We start from the raw sequence: 19,198 nt of genomic DNA on the forward strand, positions 1-19,198 counted from the left end.
ATGGTAGTGTGGGGAAGGGAAAGGGTCCCACACCCCGCATCTTCCCTGTGTCAGGTACCCTGGGACACCTGCCCCTTGCTCTGTGCGCTGGCTGCCTGGGCTGCGCAGTCTGCCCACAGTGTCTGCCTTTGCGTGGCTGTGCAGACAGCAGGAGCTGCTCAGGCTGCGTGGTCAGGCTTGCGGAGCTCTTTTTACTCAAGCAGCTGGTTCAGGGCCTGTCCTTCACTCTCACGCGTCTCTTCAATGCTTGTATGTTCCTGGTGGAAAAACCTGAAAGCATCAGGACAGTGGGACGGGGTCCCTGACATGGGGCAACCCCATGGTGACTGCAGCTGTGGCTCTTGCTTCCTGCTGGCAGTCTGGGTCAGGGCTGTCCATAATATGGCGTTGTAGGTTCCTGCAAGATCTGGCTTCGTGTGGCAAAGCACACGACTTGGGAAGTAGAGGGTATTTTGTGAGGCAGACCTGCCGTGGGGGGGTGGAGGCTTTCACTTAAAGTATTTATTTACTAAATACTTTGCCCAGTTTCCTTTACCTTTCTCTGACTTAATGGAAGCTATGCCTGTAAGCAGCACCTTAAATCTGAGCCAGGAACCTTCTTTACAGGAGGGTCTGCCGCCCTACAGAGTCCTGGCTGGTTTTGAACCAGGAGGAAGCCTGTTTGCTTTTGAAGGGGCAGAGGGAAGCCCAAGAAATCTGAATGTCTACCTCGACAGGCCAAATCAGTGCCTCTTCTCTAAAGAAACAGATCCAGGGCTCCTAGGACTGCTCTTATCTTCCACTCCTTCCAACCTAGAGCAGGCTAAGCTTGCGCAGAAGTGAGGCAGAGCTTTAAGGGCTGCGAGATTAGGTCCACTGTGCATATCCTGGAATTGAAAAAATTACTGGGCCATGCTTCAATGCTGGGAGTCCCCTGGGTAGTACAGGAAGTGGTGGAGGGAAAACAGGCCAGCCCCCAAGTAGAATTCAAGCAGAAAAAATGCATTTTACTCCCCTTCTGGCTGATTTCAGGGTTTATCTCCCCCACTAATTCAGTTTGCCATGTTTTGGGTTGGATAAGCTTTCATCCTGACCCAGGCAGGATCTGACGAAGACGTTAAAGCCAGACGAATCCCAAGGGCCACGCTAAGTGAGCTGTGTCTGGCTTTGCAGCCGAATCGTGGTAACTGTCTTTCAAAGGGAGCTCAGAGCTGTGGTGGATCAAGGGCAGGATGCACGCACGTGCTTACCCTCCATGCAGAGGGAGGATGTCACCATCAGGGACAGCACAGCCCAGGTGCCTCCCTCCTTGCCCTTCCACCTGGACCAAATCTTGATCCTTCCCTGACTCAGTTCTCATGTGAGTGCATATAATTTAGGGGCTTTTCCAGCATTTGCCATGCTGGGGTTTACACCAGCATCAGAATTTGTATCCATGAGAGTGGATGGAGGAGTCAGAGGGAGGTGCCTGAGGTCTGATCCCTTCCTTGAGTTGAGGATTTAGCCCTTGGTTAAAAAGGAAGATGGTATGATCCTTTTTCTGCTGGTTTATTACTATCTCAGTCTCTCTCATTTCCTTTCTTGTCACGTGGCAGGCTCTTCTGTTTCAGGATTAGAATCTTTCCCTCCTTCTCCTCAGTAGCTCAATAAATGGGAAATTATTATGGCTCTTTACCTCTCTTTCTAAAGAGAGAATACGTATGCTTGATCAGGTCTTGCAGTAACTCCGTTGTGTTGAAGGAGAGCCCAGGCCCATGGGAGAAGGGGCAGCTGGGTGGAGTGGAGGTAACTCCATGTACACACCAGCTGGCCCGGATGGGATGAGCAAGGTTTGCACCTACATTCGCGCAGCACCGATCTGCGCTGCTAGCCTGAGCTGAAGTTGTAGCTTGGCTGTCTCTCAGAGAGGGAGGGGGATAGTACTTGTCAGCCAAGCGATGGACGGGAGTTACACGCTGACTAAGGGCTTGCACGTGCTGAGGATGTCTGTCTGCAAAGGCGAGCAGCGTGGGGCGACCTGTGAGCTGGGGCTGACGTGGCAGCAGGCTTCGGAGACACAGGAGGATGTCACTGCCCTCCACTGCTTTGTCAGCATTGATGGGATTATGGCTGCTCTGTGGGGAGTGTTTGGGGGTGTAGAGTGTAGGAAGAGAAGGGCAAAACTGTGGTAAGGAGCAGCTGAGAGAGCATTTATATGCAGATTCAGAGACTTGGGAAAGCTTCCTCCCTGTCGTGATGCAAGTAAGGCTCTCTCTAAGCAACAACAGAAGAGCACATGGGTATGCATGCCCATGAAGTTGAGGTGGAGGAGCACCCACACCCCAGTAGCTGTCCTGGGCAGCGTTGTTTGTACACTCTTGGCCTTGCCATGGGGCCCAAGGCTCACGCAGTGATGCGTGGCCGTTCAGGGAAACTTTCAGACACTCCCTGGCTGTTTAGAATTATCCATCCTGAATACTAAAGAAGTCTTAATGGAGACTAAAACCAGCTAGATTTTTCCTAACCTTTCCAGAGACTTGAAAAGACCCCCCTTTGCTTTGTTCTTGCTAACAGCCCTACGTGTGAAGGGGGAAACAATACAGCAGAGTTTTGTCAGCTGCCCTTTCCTTGCCCTGTTTCTTAGCCTCCTGAGGATTTTGGGTCTGGCAGAAGAGGGACTGTGGACATCTGCCATCAGTGGTGCCCATCTGTTTTTGCACTGTGAGATCGCAGAGCAGGAGGAGGATTCAGCACAGATTTACACACACCCTCCTGCACTGCGCTCTGCAGCCTGTCTAAGGTGGGTGAGGCAGCTGCATGAGCCTAACCACGGCAAGGGGTTGGAGGAGTCCCTGCTCTCACACTGACAGGAAGGGTGGGATGTTTTGAGACAATATCAGCTGCAGATTAAAACCACCGATCAACATTTGTGCTTTCCTTGGTGTGGGCAGGCGCAGGGAGGCTGGAGCTCAGAGGGTCCCTGTTCTCCACAGGCTCTGCAACACTGGGAGCGCTCTGCCCAGCCTGGCAGCACAGATGGTACCCGGACCAGAGTGAATCCCGTGGGAGCTGCTGTAGACCCCATGAACTCCCTGTGAGCAAAGCCACAGGCATCACCCAGGCTGACCAGAGCCAGCGAGACTGCTGTGACCCTTGCTCCTTTGCACATCCCTCTTCTGCCAGGGAGCATTTCTGCCCCATTGCTTTTTCTCTCAGTCCAGGTTCAGGCAGCTCCCAGGTCTTCCGAGGACCTCGAGTTAAAGGGTGCTGGCAATTCGTCTTCCTGCTGATAGAAGTCCTGTTAAAATAGAAACACTGGTTAGGAGCAAAGCACGTAAATTGCTTCTGTCCTGTGTGTAAATTACTTGCAACTATCAGGGTCAAGCAAGGAACTGAATCCATTCGTTCAGTGACGGGGGGCTGCAGGCTTTGCTGCTGGGACTCGGGAAAAGGAGTGACACTTGCAGGGTCTGGGCTTTGTGCCCAGGGACCACCACCTGCAGCTTCCTGGCTTGAGAGGCTTCCATGCAACACCCAGGAGGGGCACACGGGAAAGTCTAAGAACCGGTGTGTGCTGGCAGCGCCCTGCAAAGGAGAGCACCGCCCAGGGAGTCTCCCTTCCTCTCCTCTCTTCTCCTCTCCCTTCCTCTCCTCTCCCTTTCTCTCCTCTTTCCTGCGCAAGTATGGGCTGATCAGGGAGAGTTTCCCCCTTGTCATTCCACGGGAGCAGTGACTGCTTTTGTTTCCTAGTTTTTCCATTGGAACTGGGAAAACTCACTCCATAAACAATGTCCCACAGGTATGGAAGGAAAGCAGGGCTGTTCAGCCCTTTCCCCTCCCACACTGGTGGTGGAGAGCCCTTCAGGAACTAGAGCAGGGTTAGAGAGAGTTCTCTGGGCGTTGGTACATACAAGTGTGTGCAAATGTGTGTGTCTGCAGGTATGTGGGTGCATGTGCTTCTGGTTCTGCGTGTGCACGCACATGCATGCTTTGTAGGAAAGATGAGTACAGCTATAAATAGCTGGGGGAAAAATCTATTGTCAGTTTGAAAGAGATGAAGATAGGGTCCCTTGCATTTTTCATCTGGTAGCATGAACTGTTCCTGGGAATGAAAACCAGGTTAGCTAATTAAATGTTCCTGCTGCTGCAGTCTGAGCAGCGTACTGTGAATTCCCTGTCATCTCCATGCTTGGTGTTCCTGGAGCCATGCAGAGCCTTCTTCTGCCGGAGCACTGAGCTCTGGGACTGTGGTTTGAACTTCTCCCCTCTCTGGATCCTGTGCCAGGCAGGGTGTGGGATACCCCATAGCGAGCCTGTTCTTTCAGTGGCTGTGGCAAATCTGTAGGGTTTGAAAGGAGTCGTGCTTTGCTGCTGAGGGTGCAGGACTGAGAGCGCTGGAGTGAACCTCCCTCCCTGGCTCTGCTGCTGAGACCCTTTGGCAACTGCTATGGATTCATGGCTGTGCCTGGTGACGTCCAGTGCTGGGCCTTGCTGACTGCTTTTCTCCACCCCTTTGTGCAGGTGCTGGACATGGACACAGAGGATGACCCCTTGTTACAGGATGCCTGGCTAGATGAGGAAGATGAAGAGGTAGCCTTCAGCTCCCGGAAGAGGCGAGAGGGTGCTCTGTTGTGTGGGAAAAGTCCATGCAGAGTCAGGCCCCTGCGTGTCACTCTTCCCACCTCCGGCTTCTGGAATATTGTTGGCTGGGTATTTACCAACCCGTACTGCGCTGGCTTCATCCTTTTCCTGGGCTGTGCCATCCCTGCTGTGCTTGCTGTTGTCATGTTCCTCCACTACCCAGCCCTGGATATTGACATCTCCTACAATGCTTTTGAGATCCGCAACCACGAGTCCTCTCAGCGCTTTGATGCGCTTGCCTTGGCCCTCAAGTCCCAGTTTGGGTCGTGGGGGAGGAACCGCCGGGACCTGGCTGACTTCACCTCTGAAACCCTGCAGAGGCTCATCTTTGAGCAGCTCCAGCAGCTTCACCTCAATGCTTCCCATCTCAGGGTCAGTGCGCGGGTCAAGCGCAGCACTCCAGAGGACAGGACAAGCTCCCCCAAGCCCCTTGTCCGCCTAAACCCAGGAAACCGGACTTCCCGAACTGGGAGCGGTGCCCCACGCTGGGACTACTCCAGCACTTACATCAGCGCAAACACACAGACACATGCCCACTGGCGCATCGAGCTCATTTTTCTGGCTCGAGGCGACTCTGAAAACAACATCTTTACCACTGAGCGCCTGGTTACCATCCACGAGGTTGAGCGCAAGATCATGGACCACCCTCGCTTCCGGGAGTTCTGCTGGAAGCCCCATGAGGTCTTGAAGGACCTGCCCCTGGGCTCCTACTCCTACTGCTCCCCTCCCAGCTCCCTCATGACCTACTTCTTCCCCACTGAGAGAGGAGGGAAGATTTACTATGACGGCATGGGACAAGACCTTGCTGACATCCAAGGTGAGCTGATGGCCATGGGCGAGGGCTGGCAGGTTTAAGGTATGCATCCTCTCCTGCAAGTTCAGTCAGTCACTTACTGGTGGGCAGCTAAAAGAGGTGAATGCTTTGTGCAGAGAGGAAGGTGCTGCGGTGTTGTGCCTTGAGGAATTGTCTTTTCTTCACTAGGGCCTCTTTTCAACCCTTTCAGCAAAGCCTCTGCAACTTCAGTCGTGGGTCACACAAGCGAACAAGAGGGACAAATGAGAGGGAGTCCTGCATTGTACAGATGCCTTCTACTGAGCCTTGTCCCCTGTAAATGACTGTAGTTAACTAGAGGAATGTCAGGTCTTGGACAGACAATAGGGATTAGCTTCCCTGCACCATAGAGCAGATGAAAGAGGTCTGTGGGCTGCTCTGGAGCTTGAAAGGCAGCTTGTGAGTCACCAGCTGGAAAGGCTCCTATAAGGAAAAGAGGAGGAAGGCCCTGCCTCCTCCTCCCAGCTCTGTACCCTGTACTATGCCCCTCTAGTAGAGCATAGGCTCTGGATGGTGAAAAAGAGGTGAATCATGAGGAGTCTGTGGGTGTGATGTGGCTGTGGGATGAAGCCTCCATCTGTCTCCCAAGCACAGGCTGCAGATGATAGCTGTCCAGGAGCCATACATGGAGCAGGCGAAGAATTAACTCCATCTGCTCCATTGTGAGTAACAGTTCTGCTACCAAAACAGGAAAGAGTGTAGTTTGTGGGTCTTTCTAATGTGAACTCAAGTGGACTTAGATTTTGGGGATAGGCAGGCAGTGTCTCTTACTCAACTAGCTGAGTGCCTCCATCTCTGCATCCCTCACACCATGAGCTGGCAGAGGTACCAGGTCACAGCAGAGCCAGGACTCCTCATCTTCCATGGGCATTGTTTAATTCTTGTGCTTCCCAGTGTGATGGAGCAAATATTGGCCCAATGTGTGAAGAACTAAGTGCATCCAGCAGTGCGAGTAGTGATGGGGATGTTGTGTGCATTGCTGCTTGGGGGAGTTGTGGTTCAGATCGGTTGGGTGGAAGATGCGTCCCTGGTGGGGAACTGCATGTAGGCAAGATCACAAACAGAATCACAAAGTAGAAGTGGAATGTGTGTCTTTGCAATCCAGCTTTCCTCAGTCCTCCTTGCTCTCTGCAAGGCAGCAGCAGTCGGCATCGCTCTGATGAAAGACAGGATCACTCCCAGTTTCCCTTGGTCAGACTAGACTGTTGTGGTTTCACTCCAGCCAGCAGCTAAGCACCACACAGCTGCTCATTCACCTCCTTCCCTCCACCCCTGGTGGGATGGGAAGGAGAATCAAAAACCCCAGTAACACTCATGGGTTGAGATAAAGAGAGTTTAATAGGACAGTAAAGGAAGAGAAAATAATAATAATAGAATATACAAACCAAGTGATGCACAGTGCAGTTGCTCACCACCCGCTGACCAGCCCATCCCCAAGCAGTGATCCCACCCCCAGCCAACTGCCCTTTATATGCACTGAGCATGACATCATATGGTATGGAATATCCCTTTGGCCAGTTTGGGGCAGCTGTCCCGGCTGTACTCCCTCCCAGCTTCAGTCAGTAGAGCACAGGAAGCTGAAAAGTCCTTGACTTAGGATAAGCACTACGTAGCAACAACTAAAACCACCAGTGGATTGTCAACATTATTCTCATACTGAATCTAAAACACAGCACTATACCAGCTGCTAGGAAGAAAATTAACTCTGTCCCAGCCAAAACCAGGACATAGATCCTGTGTCTTGCCAAGTCAACTAAAAAAGTGGTGCTGCTTTCTCCTGCAGGGTCCCTGGAGCTGGCCATGACCCATCCTGAATTCTACTGGTATGTGGATGAGGGCTTGTCTGCCGAGAACATGAAGAGCTCCCTGCTGCGGAGCGAAATCCTCTTTGGGGCACCACTGCCAAACTACTACTCAGTGGAGGACCGCTGGGAGGAGCAGCGCCACAAGTTCCAGAACTTTGTCATCACCTATGTGGCCATGCTGGCCAAGCAATCCACAAGGTGAGGGTGTGTGCAGAGGGTGCCTTGCTGGGAGCACACGAGAGCAGGGAAAGGCAGAGGTTGGAGAGGATGGTACTTGCTGTTGCACTGAAGGAGTGGATGGAATAGGCCCTTCAGGGTGTAAAAGCTCTGTCTTAAGGTTTACGCAGGGCAGACATGCCTGCTCCGCTCCGATAGCTGTGCAGCACTCAGTCTCACCTGGCAGCACTAGGCACAGAAGGCTTGGCGTGCCAGCTCAGATTGGTGCTGGTCAGGCTGGAACAGTGGCCATGGCGTAATGCTCCAGACGAAGGAGAAAAAGCATCTCCTTGGAAGTTGGGCTCAGGTACAATGAATGAGGGTGAGGAGCATATGGCAGCAAACCACTCATATGCTTCGCTTTAATGCCACTTCCTACTGCAGCAACACGCCAGAGGCAGGAAGAGAGACAATGAAAGGTAGCCAGAGATTGAATCCAGTGCCTGCCTTTCCACTCAGCCCCTGTCTGGTGTTGGATCTGTTTGCTTCCATCTCACAAGTCCAATTCCACTGGCTCCAGCAGAGCTGCTGCTTTGCCTTCCTGGTCTGAATTCGGCCCCAGCTGGTCTGATGGTGCAGGCAGTGAGATGGTCCTTACTCAAGGCATCAACCTGTGGCTGTTATTCTGCTTTTGGTCATGCCAGTGTAACTCCTTCCAGAAGTGTTTGCTCTTTGTATGGAGAGATGGGGAGGGGAGTTCCAGGGAGGGATGCGTTTCAGAAAATGCAGGCATTCTTCACCACAGGTCTGTGAGACTTTGATTGAATAGAGCTTTGCTCAGCGCTTGTGAGAGGGAGATGGTAAAGTAGAGCTAAAAGGGCTAAAAGAGTAGCACGGTATCCAGACAGCTGAGGGAAGGTGGTGAGCCCCAGTGCCAGTGTACCTTCTCAGTCTCCAGCTCTCTACTGCTCTGAATCTCAATAGCTCCTAGAACGAAGGGATGCCGATTTTCAAAAGCAGAGCGAAAGGCAGCCAGCCCGTGTCAGCCCTGAAAGCAGGCAGCCACAGAGCGTCCTCAGCAATGGGCTGGCAGAGTAGGTTGCAGTTATGGGAAGCCAAAAGGGAATTAGGGCCAAGGCTCAGTTCTGGAACTCGCATTCCTGATAGCTTCCTATGGTGCAGTGTTATTGTACTCCTGGTTAAATTATCTTGGATTACTTCCGCTCAGAGCCTGCTTCCAGAAGCAGAAGCTGGTAAATCATATGGTTTCTGATAAGCTCTCATTCTGCCTGCATCTGCTGGTTATTACCTTTGTGCTTAATATAATAAGCAATGATTAGGATTCCAGATGGAATTGGCTTTGGAGGCTTCAGGAGCTGTTTGCTGACAGCAAGAAGTCTTATTAGTGCCAAAGACCCACCATGCACTGGAGGAATTTTAAAAATATTAGACCTGCTCTTTTATTTTTTTCCCTTCTTGTGTGAACTTCACCTCCAGCAGCAACCTTGTTCAACCTGCTCTCACTACTTTGAGCTGTTTGCTCATAGAACTACCAAGTTTATTAGAGCAGTGACTTCCTTTGCCTCTTGGGGAGACATTGTGCTTTGTTAAATCCTCTGCTTTGTTAAATCCCCTGGCTCTGCTCCCTTTACACTCAACTCTGCCTACTCCTCTTCCTTCTTTCACATCTTCCCACTCTAGCAAGGTCCAGGTGCTGTACGGAGGGACAGATTTGTTTGACTATGAAGTGAGGAGGACCTTCAACAATGACATGTTGCTGGCCTTCATCAGCAGTAGCTGCATAGCTGTCTTGGTCTACATCCTTACCTCCTGCTCAGGTAAGATGCAGTCACGGCTGCCCTGCTCTCACACGAAGCCAAATATGCCATGACTCCCTGTGTCTGTGCAAGCCCCAGGAGACGCTCTGATGCCCTGACACCAGCCTGACTTTGTGGCACAGCAGCATGCAGAAGGTCCTGCAAGTCTGATTCTCCAGAGCAGAGATTTGTGGGCAGAATCGGGGAGAAGGCTCACAGGAGATTAGGAATAAGATGCAAGATTCCCATCTTAGTAACACTAGTGTAAAGCTGATGTAATTTCATGGCTGGACCTTACGGGAAGGAGTCTGCAAGCGATACCTTTGCAGCCTTGAGCTATTCTGTCACGAACACACTCCTGGGAACTGTTACTCCCACAGCGCAGGTGCGAGGTGTCTGTTTTCCCAGAGGGTGGCCAGAAATACTATTTTTAATATGTTCCTTTCCTCCTATAGTGTTCCTGTCGTTCTTTGGCATTGCCAGTATTGGGCTAAGCTGCCTGGTGGCTCTGTTCCTGTACCACGTTGTATTTGGGATCCAGTACCTGGGTATACTCAATGGTGTGGCTGCCTTTGTCATTGTGGGAATTGGTAAGCACGTCCTTACTCAAAACCTACCTGTGCTGCCTTACGGTAACTCCTGCCTGCAGGAGAGAGAAAGGTGATGGCGGCAAATGCGGATTGAATTTTCAATCCCTTTCACTCCATTACTTGTAAGGGAAATACTTGCAGGTCAGATGTTGAAGGGAAAATAGCTTTTTAGCATGTGTCCCTACTGTAAGCAAAGTATCACAGTCTCCCTGCTCTTTTCCCAGGGGTTGATGATGTCTTTGTTTTCATCAACACCTACCGCCAAGCCACCCACCTCAAGGACCTGCGGCTGCGCATGATCCATACTATCCAGACAGCAGGGAAGGCCACCTTCTTCACTTCCCTGACCACAGCCGCAGCATATGCTGCCAACATCTTCTCTCAGGTACACTGCAGCTTTGGAATTTGGGGCTTTCTGTTTCTGCCAGAGGCCCTCCTATAGAGGGAAGCTGCCAGCACCATCTTTCTACCCCTGTCCTCCAGCACAGGGGCATACCGGACTTGCTTGCCCTAGGGGGCTGTCCCATACTTGCTCTAAGGCAGTGGACAGTCTCCCTGTATCAGCATCCAGGGCAATATTTCCAGTGCCACTGATCAGCTCAGCTCTGTACCTGCCAGGTTTGCTGACTACCATGACTGAGGTCAGGATGTGCTATTCTCAGGTTCCTCCAGATACCTCTTTCTGGCCTGACATCTCTCCAGGTCTCCTGCCCTAGTTGATCCCAACTCCATGTCCTCTCTCTGCGTGTAGATCCCAGCTGTGCATGACTTTGGACTCTTTATGTCGCTGATTGTGTCCTGCTGCTGGGTGGCTGTGCTCTTCACCATGCCAGCTGCTCTTGGAATATGGACCCTTTATGTGTCCCCACTAGAGACCTCCTGCCAAACCAGGTGAGCCTGGAGACTCCTTGTGTGGGTGGGAAGTTGTTGTGGAACTCATGGCCAAGGCAGTGTGCAAATCCCTGCCCTATGATCTCAGTTATTTCATCCCTCTCAGTTAAGCTCATCCCCCTCAGGCAGCTTGGCTTTGCCATTCCCTGTTAGTCTCTCTAACAGAAGGGAAATGTAACTTCTGACATTCCAGATTGGAGTAAAATGGAAGGGCCAGGTTGCAGTCTTATTCCCTTTGGTGTGTGCACAGGTGCCTCCCAGGAGCCAGACTCAGCAATGCCACTCATATGTCTTTGCTGAATCCCATGGCGTATTGAAGCCATTTGTGTCCTCAGAGCACTTACTGCACAGCTGAATCCTCAAGCTGTGGAGACACAGGCCCTGCAAGTTAGATCAACATTGCTTCTGCCTGTGAGCACAAGCAGTGCGTGCAGATTTGTATTTGAAAGTCAGTACGTTTCCCCTTCCCCTGCTCTTTAGCAGTGCAGATGACCTGGCCTGATTTAATTCATTAGCAGGGAGATGAACTCCTGAAACTTCCGTCACTCAGTGCCCAGCGTTCATGGCTCAGCCCTGCTACTGCTTTGCCATAGCAGCTCAGCCCCGACCTCTCAGCACTTAGCCATGGAAATTGCTCATGTCACTGCCTGTTGTCTTTCCAAGTAATTGGAGCAGGCTGCTGCTGTTCTCCTTGTCACTGAAGGAGCCCACTGGTAACTCTTTGCAGGGTAGGTGGCTTAAAACTCATGCCTTTGTCTCCTTCCCTGCTCCAATCCAGCTGTAGTCAGAAGTGCACCAAAAAGAGTGCCTTGCACCTGGCTGAAGATCTCTTCATTGCCTCGGAGGCCACCTCCAGATCAGGCAGAGAAACGCTTCCCTATCTCGATGATGACATCCCACTGCTCAGTGTGGAGGAGGAGCCTGGTATGTGCCTGCTGTGTAGTGCCTTCAGGGGGACCACACTGCCCTGTTCATCCTGCAGTCCTGTCCCTGCCGCTGGCCCATGCCTCAGTTTCCTTACTTTTAAGCTGGAGATGGTGCTGTCATGGGAGGCTGTAGGATTCTGAACTCCCTAATGGTTGTAAGTTGCTTTGAGATCTTCAGTGGGGGTCGATACATGCTTTCTAACTGCTTTGCTAATCCTCCTGGGTCTAATGTGGGTTGTACTTTCTGGCTGGAATCACTGATTGTGATGTGGACGTAGCCATGAAACATCTAATCCATAGCACCAGGACAGCTCACCTTTGAGTAAAGAGTTTTCCCCTCTTCCCTGCCATTCAGAGCACTGCATTTGGGAAGCAGGTGAGAGAACACATTGTTATTCTCCAGCATCACCTCCTCAGACCATGTCTTCTGTCATGGCAAGAAGAGGGCAATGACTTGCCTGAGACCACATAAGCAGTCTAGAAAAAGAGCCCAGAAATTCCCTGTCTCTTGTTAGCAGGAGATAATCCCTCTAACCCTTATCGAAGATGAGAGTGCTTACGGGGTCATGCTCTGTTGCACTTGGCTTTTAAAACTTGCTGGAATCTCTTTCTTTTAAAACCCACAAAGGGAGTGGTCTGGGCATTGAGTAGCCTTCAGGCCTAGCAGCAAACTGGAACCGAAGGCAAACGGCTCAATGGCCGAGAGCCCATCAATTCCACAGCCGCGTGCAGACCCCCTCCCTGCAGGGTAGGCTCTGAGCTGCCTTTGATAGGCAGATGACTAAGCCTTGGCACTGTGCTGCAAGAGCTGTCTCCTTAGTATGCCAGAGCCACATGCAATGGTAATGTATGGAAATATCCCCTTCCCTTGGGCAGGATGCTTTTCTCCTGGGACCCCTGGGCATCAGGTAACTTGTGAAGAAGCAAAGCAGCTTGTTCCAGTTGGTGACCAAGCATGGTTTGTGGGTCAGCTGTACAGCATGCCAGGCATGCTTTGACCCCACTACAGCAAGTGCTCACTTCTCACCTGGAGAGAAGAGGGCAGTTCCCTAGGCATCCCTGCGCAGGAGAAAAGAGATGAGATAGGAGCCAGGCTGCAGCCAGGAAGAGGTCACCTGTGTAATTAGCTGCAAGACATACTTAGTGGGACAGGGACAAATTCAGCTTGGCCCAAGAAGCACGCAGTGTCCCTGTGACCATATGGACAATGGTAGTGGGATCTGGCAAAGGAAGAAAGGCCTGTAGGCTTTGGACTGAACTGTGGATTTAGAAATGTAGCTATCACATGGCAGTGACTTGAGAAAGGTGCTTCCTAGGACATCCTGGGTAAGTCACTGCCTCTGCCTGGGTCATACTCAATCTCCTTAGTTTGAGTGAGTTGTACAGCGCTTTGCAGAAGATTTTGTAAAGGAGAGCAAAAAGCTATGAGGGACACTCATCACACTGAGCACTGAGACTGCCTTTGATTTCTCTCTCTCTCTAGTCTCCCTGGAAATGGGGGATGTCCCCTTGGTATCTGTGATGCCAGAAAATCTGCAGCTCCCTGCAGAGAAGAGCAACCGGGGTCACTTGATAATTCATCTGCAGGAGCTGCTGGAACACTGGGTGCTGTGGTCTGCAGTGAAGAGCAGATGGGTGATTGTGGGTAAGGAAAGAGCGGGATATTCCATCTGCATGGATTTTAGAGGGTTTGACAGCATCTCAGTCAGTCCCCAAGCCTTGATTATTAGTGACAAGGGATTGAGAAAAGGGACGTAATACATGGCTTCTAACTCAGTGGAAGAGTGTCCTCAGAACAGTCAGTCCCTAAGGAGAAGAGGAACTCAAACTTTTCCATCCCTCTCCTTTCACTCAGATCTGAAATGACAAGTGTCCGCTCTTGTGAGACCCCCCCGGAGTACTGTATCCAGCTCTGGGGGCCCCAGTACAAAACAGACATGGAGCTGTTGGAACGAGTCCAGAGGAGGCCACAAAGCTGATCAGAGGGCTGGAGCATGTCTCCTGTGAGGATGGACTGAGAGAGTTGGGATTGCTCAGTCTGGAGAAGAGAAGGCTCTGGGGAGATCTAATTGCGGCTTACCAGTACCTGAAGGGGCCTACAGGAAAGATGGTGAGGGACTGTTTATGAGGGAGTGTAGTGACAGGACAAGGGGTAATGGGTTTAAGCTGAAGAAGGGTCAATTTAGATTAGATGTGAGGCAGAAATCCTTCCCTGTGAGGGTGCTGAGGCCCTGGCACAGGTTGCCCAGAGAACCTGTGGCTGCCCCTGGCTCCCTGGCAGTGTTCAAGGCCAGGTTGGATGGGGCTTTGGGCAACATGATCTAGTGGAGGGTGTCCCTGCCCATAGCAGGGGGGGTTGGAACTAGATGATCTTTAAGGTCCCTTCCAACCCAAACCATTCTATGATTCTAAGTCCTGATGGGGTTATCCAGGCATGGGACCATTACAAGAAAGCCCAGCTGCCCGTGTGTTTTAGGTTCTGTTCCTTTTTCCTGTTGAAAATACCATCTTTCTGCCACACCCCTGAGTGTGCTGTCTGAGTGTGTCCTAAGTGCAAGATGTAGGGCCCCACAAACTTACCTGGGCTTCTCCTTGCAGGGCTGTTTCTCCTCGTTTTGCTCCTGTCCATATTCTTTGCTAGCCGCCTCCATCCAGCTAGCCGTGCTCCGGTCTTATTCCGGCCAGACACTAACATCCAGGTGCTGCTAGACCTGAAATACAACCTGAGTGCTGAAGGCATCTCCTGCATTACCTGCTCAGGTGAGAGTGCTGGTCCCCAGACCACATTGGGTGCAGCCTGGCCTAAGCCCTGGGATGGAGGAGCTGAAACATGAGGTAGAGGCCCACGTTGTTCAAATATCTCATTGGAGATATTTGGATAGACCCTGTTGAGGGGAGGCGCACACTGGGTGTGGGGTAACTGAGTTGCCTGTAGAGGTGGAATATTTTGAAAGGTATTTTCTACTTTAGCCAGGAACTACCTGAGTGTTTCTCCTGGAGCAATTCCTTTATAGTCCATGAAAACTGACTACTTTTACTCATAAGTGCCAGTCCCATGCCAGTGACCAGCTGGGGGTCTGTGGCTCTGTGTTCCCTGCTTAGGGTTTCGTGTTCAATAGCAGAGTCTGTGGTGTGTGCAGGGCTGGTCAGTCTCTTGTCATGTCATTCAATCTTTCCTCCCTGACTAACCTTGTGGGACAGGTTTGTTTCAGGAAAAGCCCCACAGTTTGCAGAACAACATCCGAACCTCTTTGGAAAAAAAGAAGAGGGGCTCAGGGTCACCTTGGGGAAGCAAAGGGAGCATAAGTGATACAGGGCAGCAAGGTAAGTGGGGCATGATGACTGACCATGTTTGGGTCTAGGGTCCAAGGGTCCTCTTGGGTGAAGACTAAATCATATGATTTGAATAGCTGATGGGGAATAATTCTCTTCAGACCCTGCCCTGCTGAGCCTCAGCTTGGTGCTGGATGTAAGGGGCATCGTTACAATCCCCCTTCCCTGAATGCCTGCTGTTCTCTAGGATGTGGTCCCATAACCCAGGTGGCAGTACAGTCTAGTGACAAATCCCTCTGTTCTGAGTACAGGGCTAGGAGATCAGAGCTTTTGCATCCCAGTCCTGTGTCACAACCTTGTTGGCAGGCCATGACGAGAGTAAATTCAGCCTGCTTTGCAAGGGGTTTTGAAGATAAAAGTTATTGGGCCAGGTCCCAAGATGACATGAATCAATAAGCCATCAGGAATTACTGTAGCTCAGGATATATTTGTGAAAACCTTTGGAAGATGTGCTGTGCTGCTAGAAGGCAGAGGCTGTGCCTGCTGCCCCAGAGGAGACAGCAGACCAAACGAACCCTCTTTTGCTGCTTTCCATATCTGTAGGATTTGCTGATTGAGAAGTACCACTAGCCCTCATGCCCTCTGTTTTCTTCAGATCTCCAGGGGACTGTGTACGTCTCCAAGTCAAGAACCAAGGGAAGGCCAGCCATCTACAGATTCTCACTCAATGCCAGTGTCCCTGCCCCCTGGCAGATGGTGTCACCGGGAGACGGGGAGGTGCCTTCATTCCAGGTGAGTCAGTCCGGGGATGTTGGACCCCTCTATCAAGAGTGCAGCACTCAACAGGTGAGCACAAGAGCCTCCTATTTCTCCATGGGGTCCTAGGTAGCTCAGGGTGAAATTTGCAGGGCATTGCAGTGAGGTAGCTAATGCGGAGGGCATTTTGCTTGGCATTGTTAGAGATTTTGTCTCGCAGCGCCACAATACTTATCCGTTGGTGTTGCGATGTGACTGTCAGCAATGGGAGCAGAAGTGTGAGTGTCTGTGGAGATCAGATGTGGCCTGGCATCATCGGCTGAGCTCATTCTAGTAGAAACTGCTACTGAGACAGCTGGATTCCCACTGCCTCCTTCTGTCCATCCCCAGACACAGGCGAGCAGGCAGCATTGCTTGTGCATAGGCCATATTGGACACATGCACTCCCAGGAGGACTCACTTTCAGATGTCCCTCATCCTGGACACAGCAGCCACCATTCAGCCTAGGCCACAGAGAATGGGGGTGGCGAGGGGCCCCATCACACACTGGCCAACCCTGGGAAGGAGGCAGGCTGGGGGCTGGCTGGGTTTGTGCCTGCAGTGCTCATTCTGTGTGGCTGTGCCAGTGCTCAGGGAGGAGGGGAGTGTGTGATGCTAATGTGCAAGAGGCTGCAACCCTGTGGAGTTAAGTGTCTGTTTTCATTAATCCATTGCTTAGGTGTATAGAGTGCCTTTCGGTAACTTCACCAGGAAGCTGACAGCTTGTGTGTCCACAGTAGGGCTGCTTAAGCAGACGAGCCCCAGGAAGTGGATGATGACCACCTTGTCCTGTGACACCAAGAGAGGCTGGAAGTTCGACTTCAGTTTCTACGTGGCCGCCAAGGAGCAGCAGCGAACACGGTAACCTTCCAAACGCATGCAGAGCCAGGCAGCAAAACCAGCACAGCCAAGTGGCTGATACGGGATGCCTAACGTCCAGTGCCAGTCCTGCCGTCAGTTGGTGGCATCCGTGGCCCTAGGACTTGCTTTGCTACAAATGTGCCCCATTTTGCAGTTATTTTGTAGGCCCATAGCATCATTAATATGCCAAAGGCTTGGCAGGTGCAGGTCTGTGACAAGAGGCTTCTTTGGGTGGCAAAAAGACATTGCTTGTCTTGGTCTTGCCCTTACCTACCTGAACTCTTGGGCTGAACAGGCAGCACAGAATATGCAATGGCTAGGGACCCAGGTCTGGAGTTGTTCACTGTTTCCTTTCCTTAACTGTCCCTGAGAACATCTGTTTCCGTGTAATGCGTTGGATGCATCATCTTTACTACCTCTGGTCCGCCATAACAAACTTTCTTTGCTGCACAGGAAACTGTATTTTGCCCAGTCGCACAAGCCCCCTTACCATGGCCGAGTGTGTGTAGCACCTCCTGGCTGTCTTCTCAGCTCTAGCCCAGATGGACCCACCAAAGGCATCCTTTATGTGCCCAGTGAGAAAGGTAAGCTGATGAGGACCTGTTCGGCCTGTTAGGTCCAGGGAGTCAGACCTTCTTTTGCCACCTTCTAATGTAACCAACCTTTTCTTCTGTATTTGACAGCTGCACCCAAAGCAAAGCTGTCAGCCACCTCTGGATTTAATCCTTGCATGAACACGGGCTGCGGGAAGCCAGCGGTGCGACCACTGGTAGACACGGGAGCCATGGTGTTTGTAGTGTTTGGTATCAGAGGTGTTAATCGCACACGACGCCCGGACAACCACGTCATCGGAGACATGGTACACGCATTCTGGCATGCTGGACAGGCATGCTCAGGGCTGATGAGTGAAGGATGGTCTTCTGGATGGTGTTTAGTTGATCCCCACAGCCTGAGCAGCGTGGTCCAGTGATCTAAACATATGGAATAGTAGAGATGGTAGCAGTGTGATGAGCCAAAAGTACATTTCTGTTTTGGCAAATTCACAAATAATGGAGCTCAGGAAGCTGTTACTGAAATCACTTCAGACTTTTCAGAAAATCCCTTTCTGAGTGCAATATCTAACCTTCTAATTTTGAGTCTAAGTCTGGCTTTCCTGAGGATTTTAGAAGCAAACCCATCTTCAGCTCAGTATAAAAATCTCACTATAATTTCAAGATCCAGGGAACCAATATTTTTCTATAACTGTTTATCTTGTGAGGTGTTAACATGAAAAAATGCAAATCAATTACTCCGGGAAAAGGTTACTAAATGTGACTTTTGCAGGAACAGCTTATCTCCCTTGACACATTCACAGCCTTTCCCCAGCAAACTTATGCTCAACTCTGGTCACTTGGAAGATGCACTTTAGCTTTCTGCCATTCTTCCTGCCTTCTGATTTGGGGGCACTGTGCAGAATCAGCCTTTGCCTGTTTCCTTTGGAGGGGGCAGCGTGAAATGCAGACAGTGGAGTGGGCAGAAAGCTGGAGTTTCCTGCTGGGCACTACTAGAGACTCAGAGCTGCTCCTTAGGCAGACCCTAGCGGTTTTGGGCATGGCATGGCGGCTATTCATTTATCAGTGCTTCTGTCATACTGCCTGACTTGTTTTTTTGGGGAGGGAGGGAAGACATGTAATTTCTTCCTGGGTTGTCTGGTGACACAAAGATGTCCGGTGGGTTTTTTCCACCATATAGCCTGTGGTCTGTATAAGCTATTCCCAGGCTGCGTAGCCAGGAGAGGACTCGGCTTCTGCCTTCTTGTGCCAGTTGCTGTGTGTATGCCTCACGTGTGGTGCTCTCGTTGTTGTGTCTCCTTGTGAAAGGGCAGCGTTATCTATGATGACAGCTTCGACCTCTTCAAAGAGATTGGCAACCTGTGCCGCCTCTGCAAAGCCATTGCCAGCAACACGGAGCTGGTGAAGCCAGGAGGGGCTCAGTGCCTGCCCTCTGGTAGGTCTGACTAACGCCAGCCACAGCGTCCTTGGGAAGACCCTGGGTGGAGACTGGCTCTCCCCCTCCAGTCTGAGCAGTGTGGCTGCTAAGGGCTTTTAAACCCTCAGATCCTGGCTTGATGAAGCAGGGAAAGGGAAAGGAGGTACCAGTCAATGATAAACGCCGGCAGTGCAGGGAGGAGAGGTGCTTCTCAGCAGTCAGCTCTCCTGACCTGGCCGCAGCACAGCTCTGCGTGTTTCCACCTGGCTCAAGTTACAGCCCCCATCTCCGTGGGCCATTCGCCTTGTGTTTCTGTGTGGTGTGCCAACCATTTTGGGGATGAGAAGTACACAGCAAGTGTGACAGGAGCATCAGACTCCTGTTCTGCAGCTCTGCTTGCAGCAGTGTTTGTTCAAGCTGGGGTCCTCAACAGCAAAGCAGAAAGGGGTGGCTGCTTCTTGCTGCCTGCTTTTCTTCGCAAGGCAGCTTTACCCTTCTAGAACACGCCCCGGTCATGCTTTCTGGGAGATGAGAAAGAGAAATGGTCTCTAACTCCAAAGACACTGGGCATAGTCTTCAGGATTTAATCCAGTGAAGATAAGAATAGAATTTCATCTGTTCTTTCCAGTCATGAGTATTGCTGTGATACACTTACAATCTTTTGGACAAGTAAATATTTTCTTAA

General features: G+C 51.3%; 1 protein-coding gene across 1 annotated transcript in view; it reads left to right on the forward strand.

Annotated features, from left to right (window-relative positions):
* DISP3 (dispatched RND transporter family member 3) overlaps positions 1 to 19,198 on the forward strand; it is a 43,695-nt gene that overhangs the window by 15,435 nt on the left and 9,062 nt on the right. The window contains exons 2-16 of the mRNA XM_075773050.1: positions 4,480 to 5,416; positions 7,215 to 7,434; positions 9,094 to 9,230; positions 9,665 to 9,799; positions 10,024 to 10,184; positions 10,551 to 10,690; positions 11,469 to 11,614; positions 13,100 to 13,261; positions 14,215 to 14,376; positions 14,818 to 14,940; positions 15,545 to 15,681; positions 16,364 to 16,545; positions 16,999 to 17,129; positions 17,229 to 17,404; positions 18,405 to 18,531. Coding sequence (XP_075629165.1) covers positions 4,489 to 5,416; positions 7,215 to 7,434; positions 9,094 to 9,230; positions 9,665 to 9,799; positions 10,024 to 10,184; positions 10,551 to 10,690; positions 11,469 to 11,614; positions 13,100 to 13,261; positions 14,215 to 14,376; positions 14,818 to 14,940; positions 15,545 to 15,681; positions 16,364 to 16,545; positions 16,999 to 17,129; positions 17,229 to 17,404; positions 18,405 to 18,531 — 3,067 coding nt within the window. The 5' untranslated portion in view covers positions 4,480 to 4,488. The remainder of the gene's footprint in view (positions 1 to 4,479; positions 5,417 to 7,214; positions 7,435 to 9,093; positions 9,231 to 9,664; positions 9,800 to 10,023; positions 10,185 to 10,550; positions 10,691 to 11,468; positions 11,615 to 13,099; positions 13,262 to 14,214; positions 14,377 to 14,817; positions 14,941 to 15,544; positions 15,682 to 16,363; positions 16,546 to 16,998; positions 17,130 to 17,228; positions 17,405 to 18,404; positions 18,532 to 19,198) is intronic.

The sequence above is a fragment of the Balearica regulorum genome, chromosome 21, assembly GCF_011004875.1.
Source record: "Balearica regulorum gibbericeps isolate bBalReg1 chromosome 21, bBalReg1.pri, whole genome shotgun sequence".
Lineage (NCBI taxonomy): Eukaryota > Metazoa > Chordata > Aves > Gruiformes > Gruidae > Balearica > Balearica regulorum.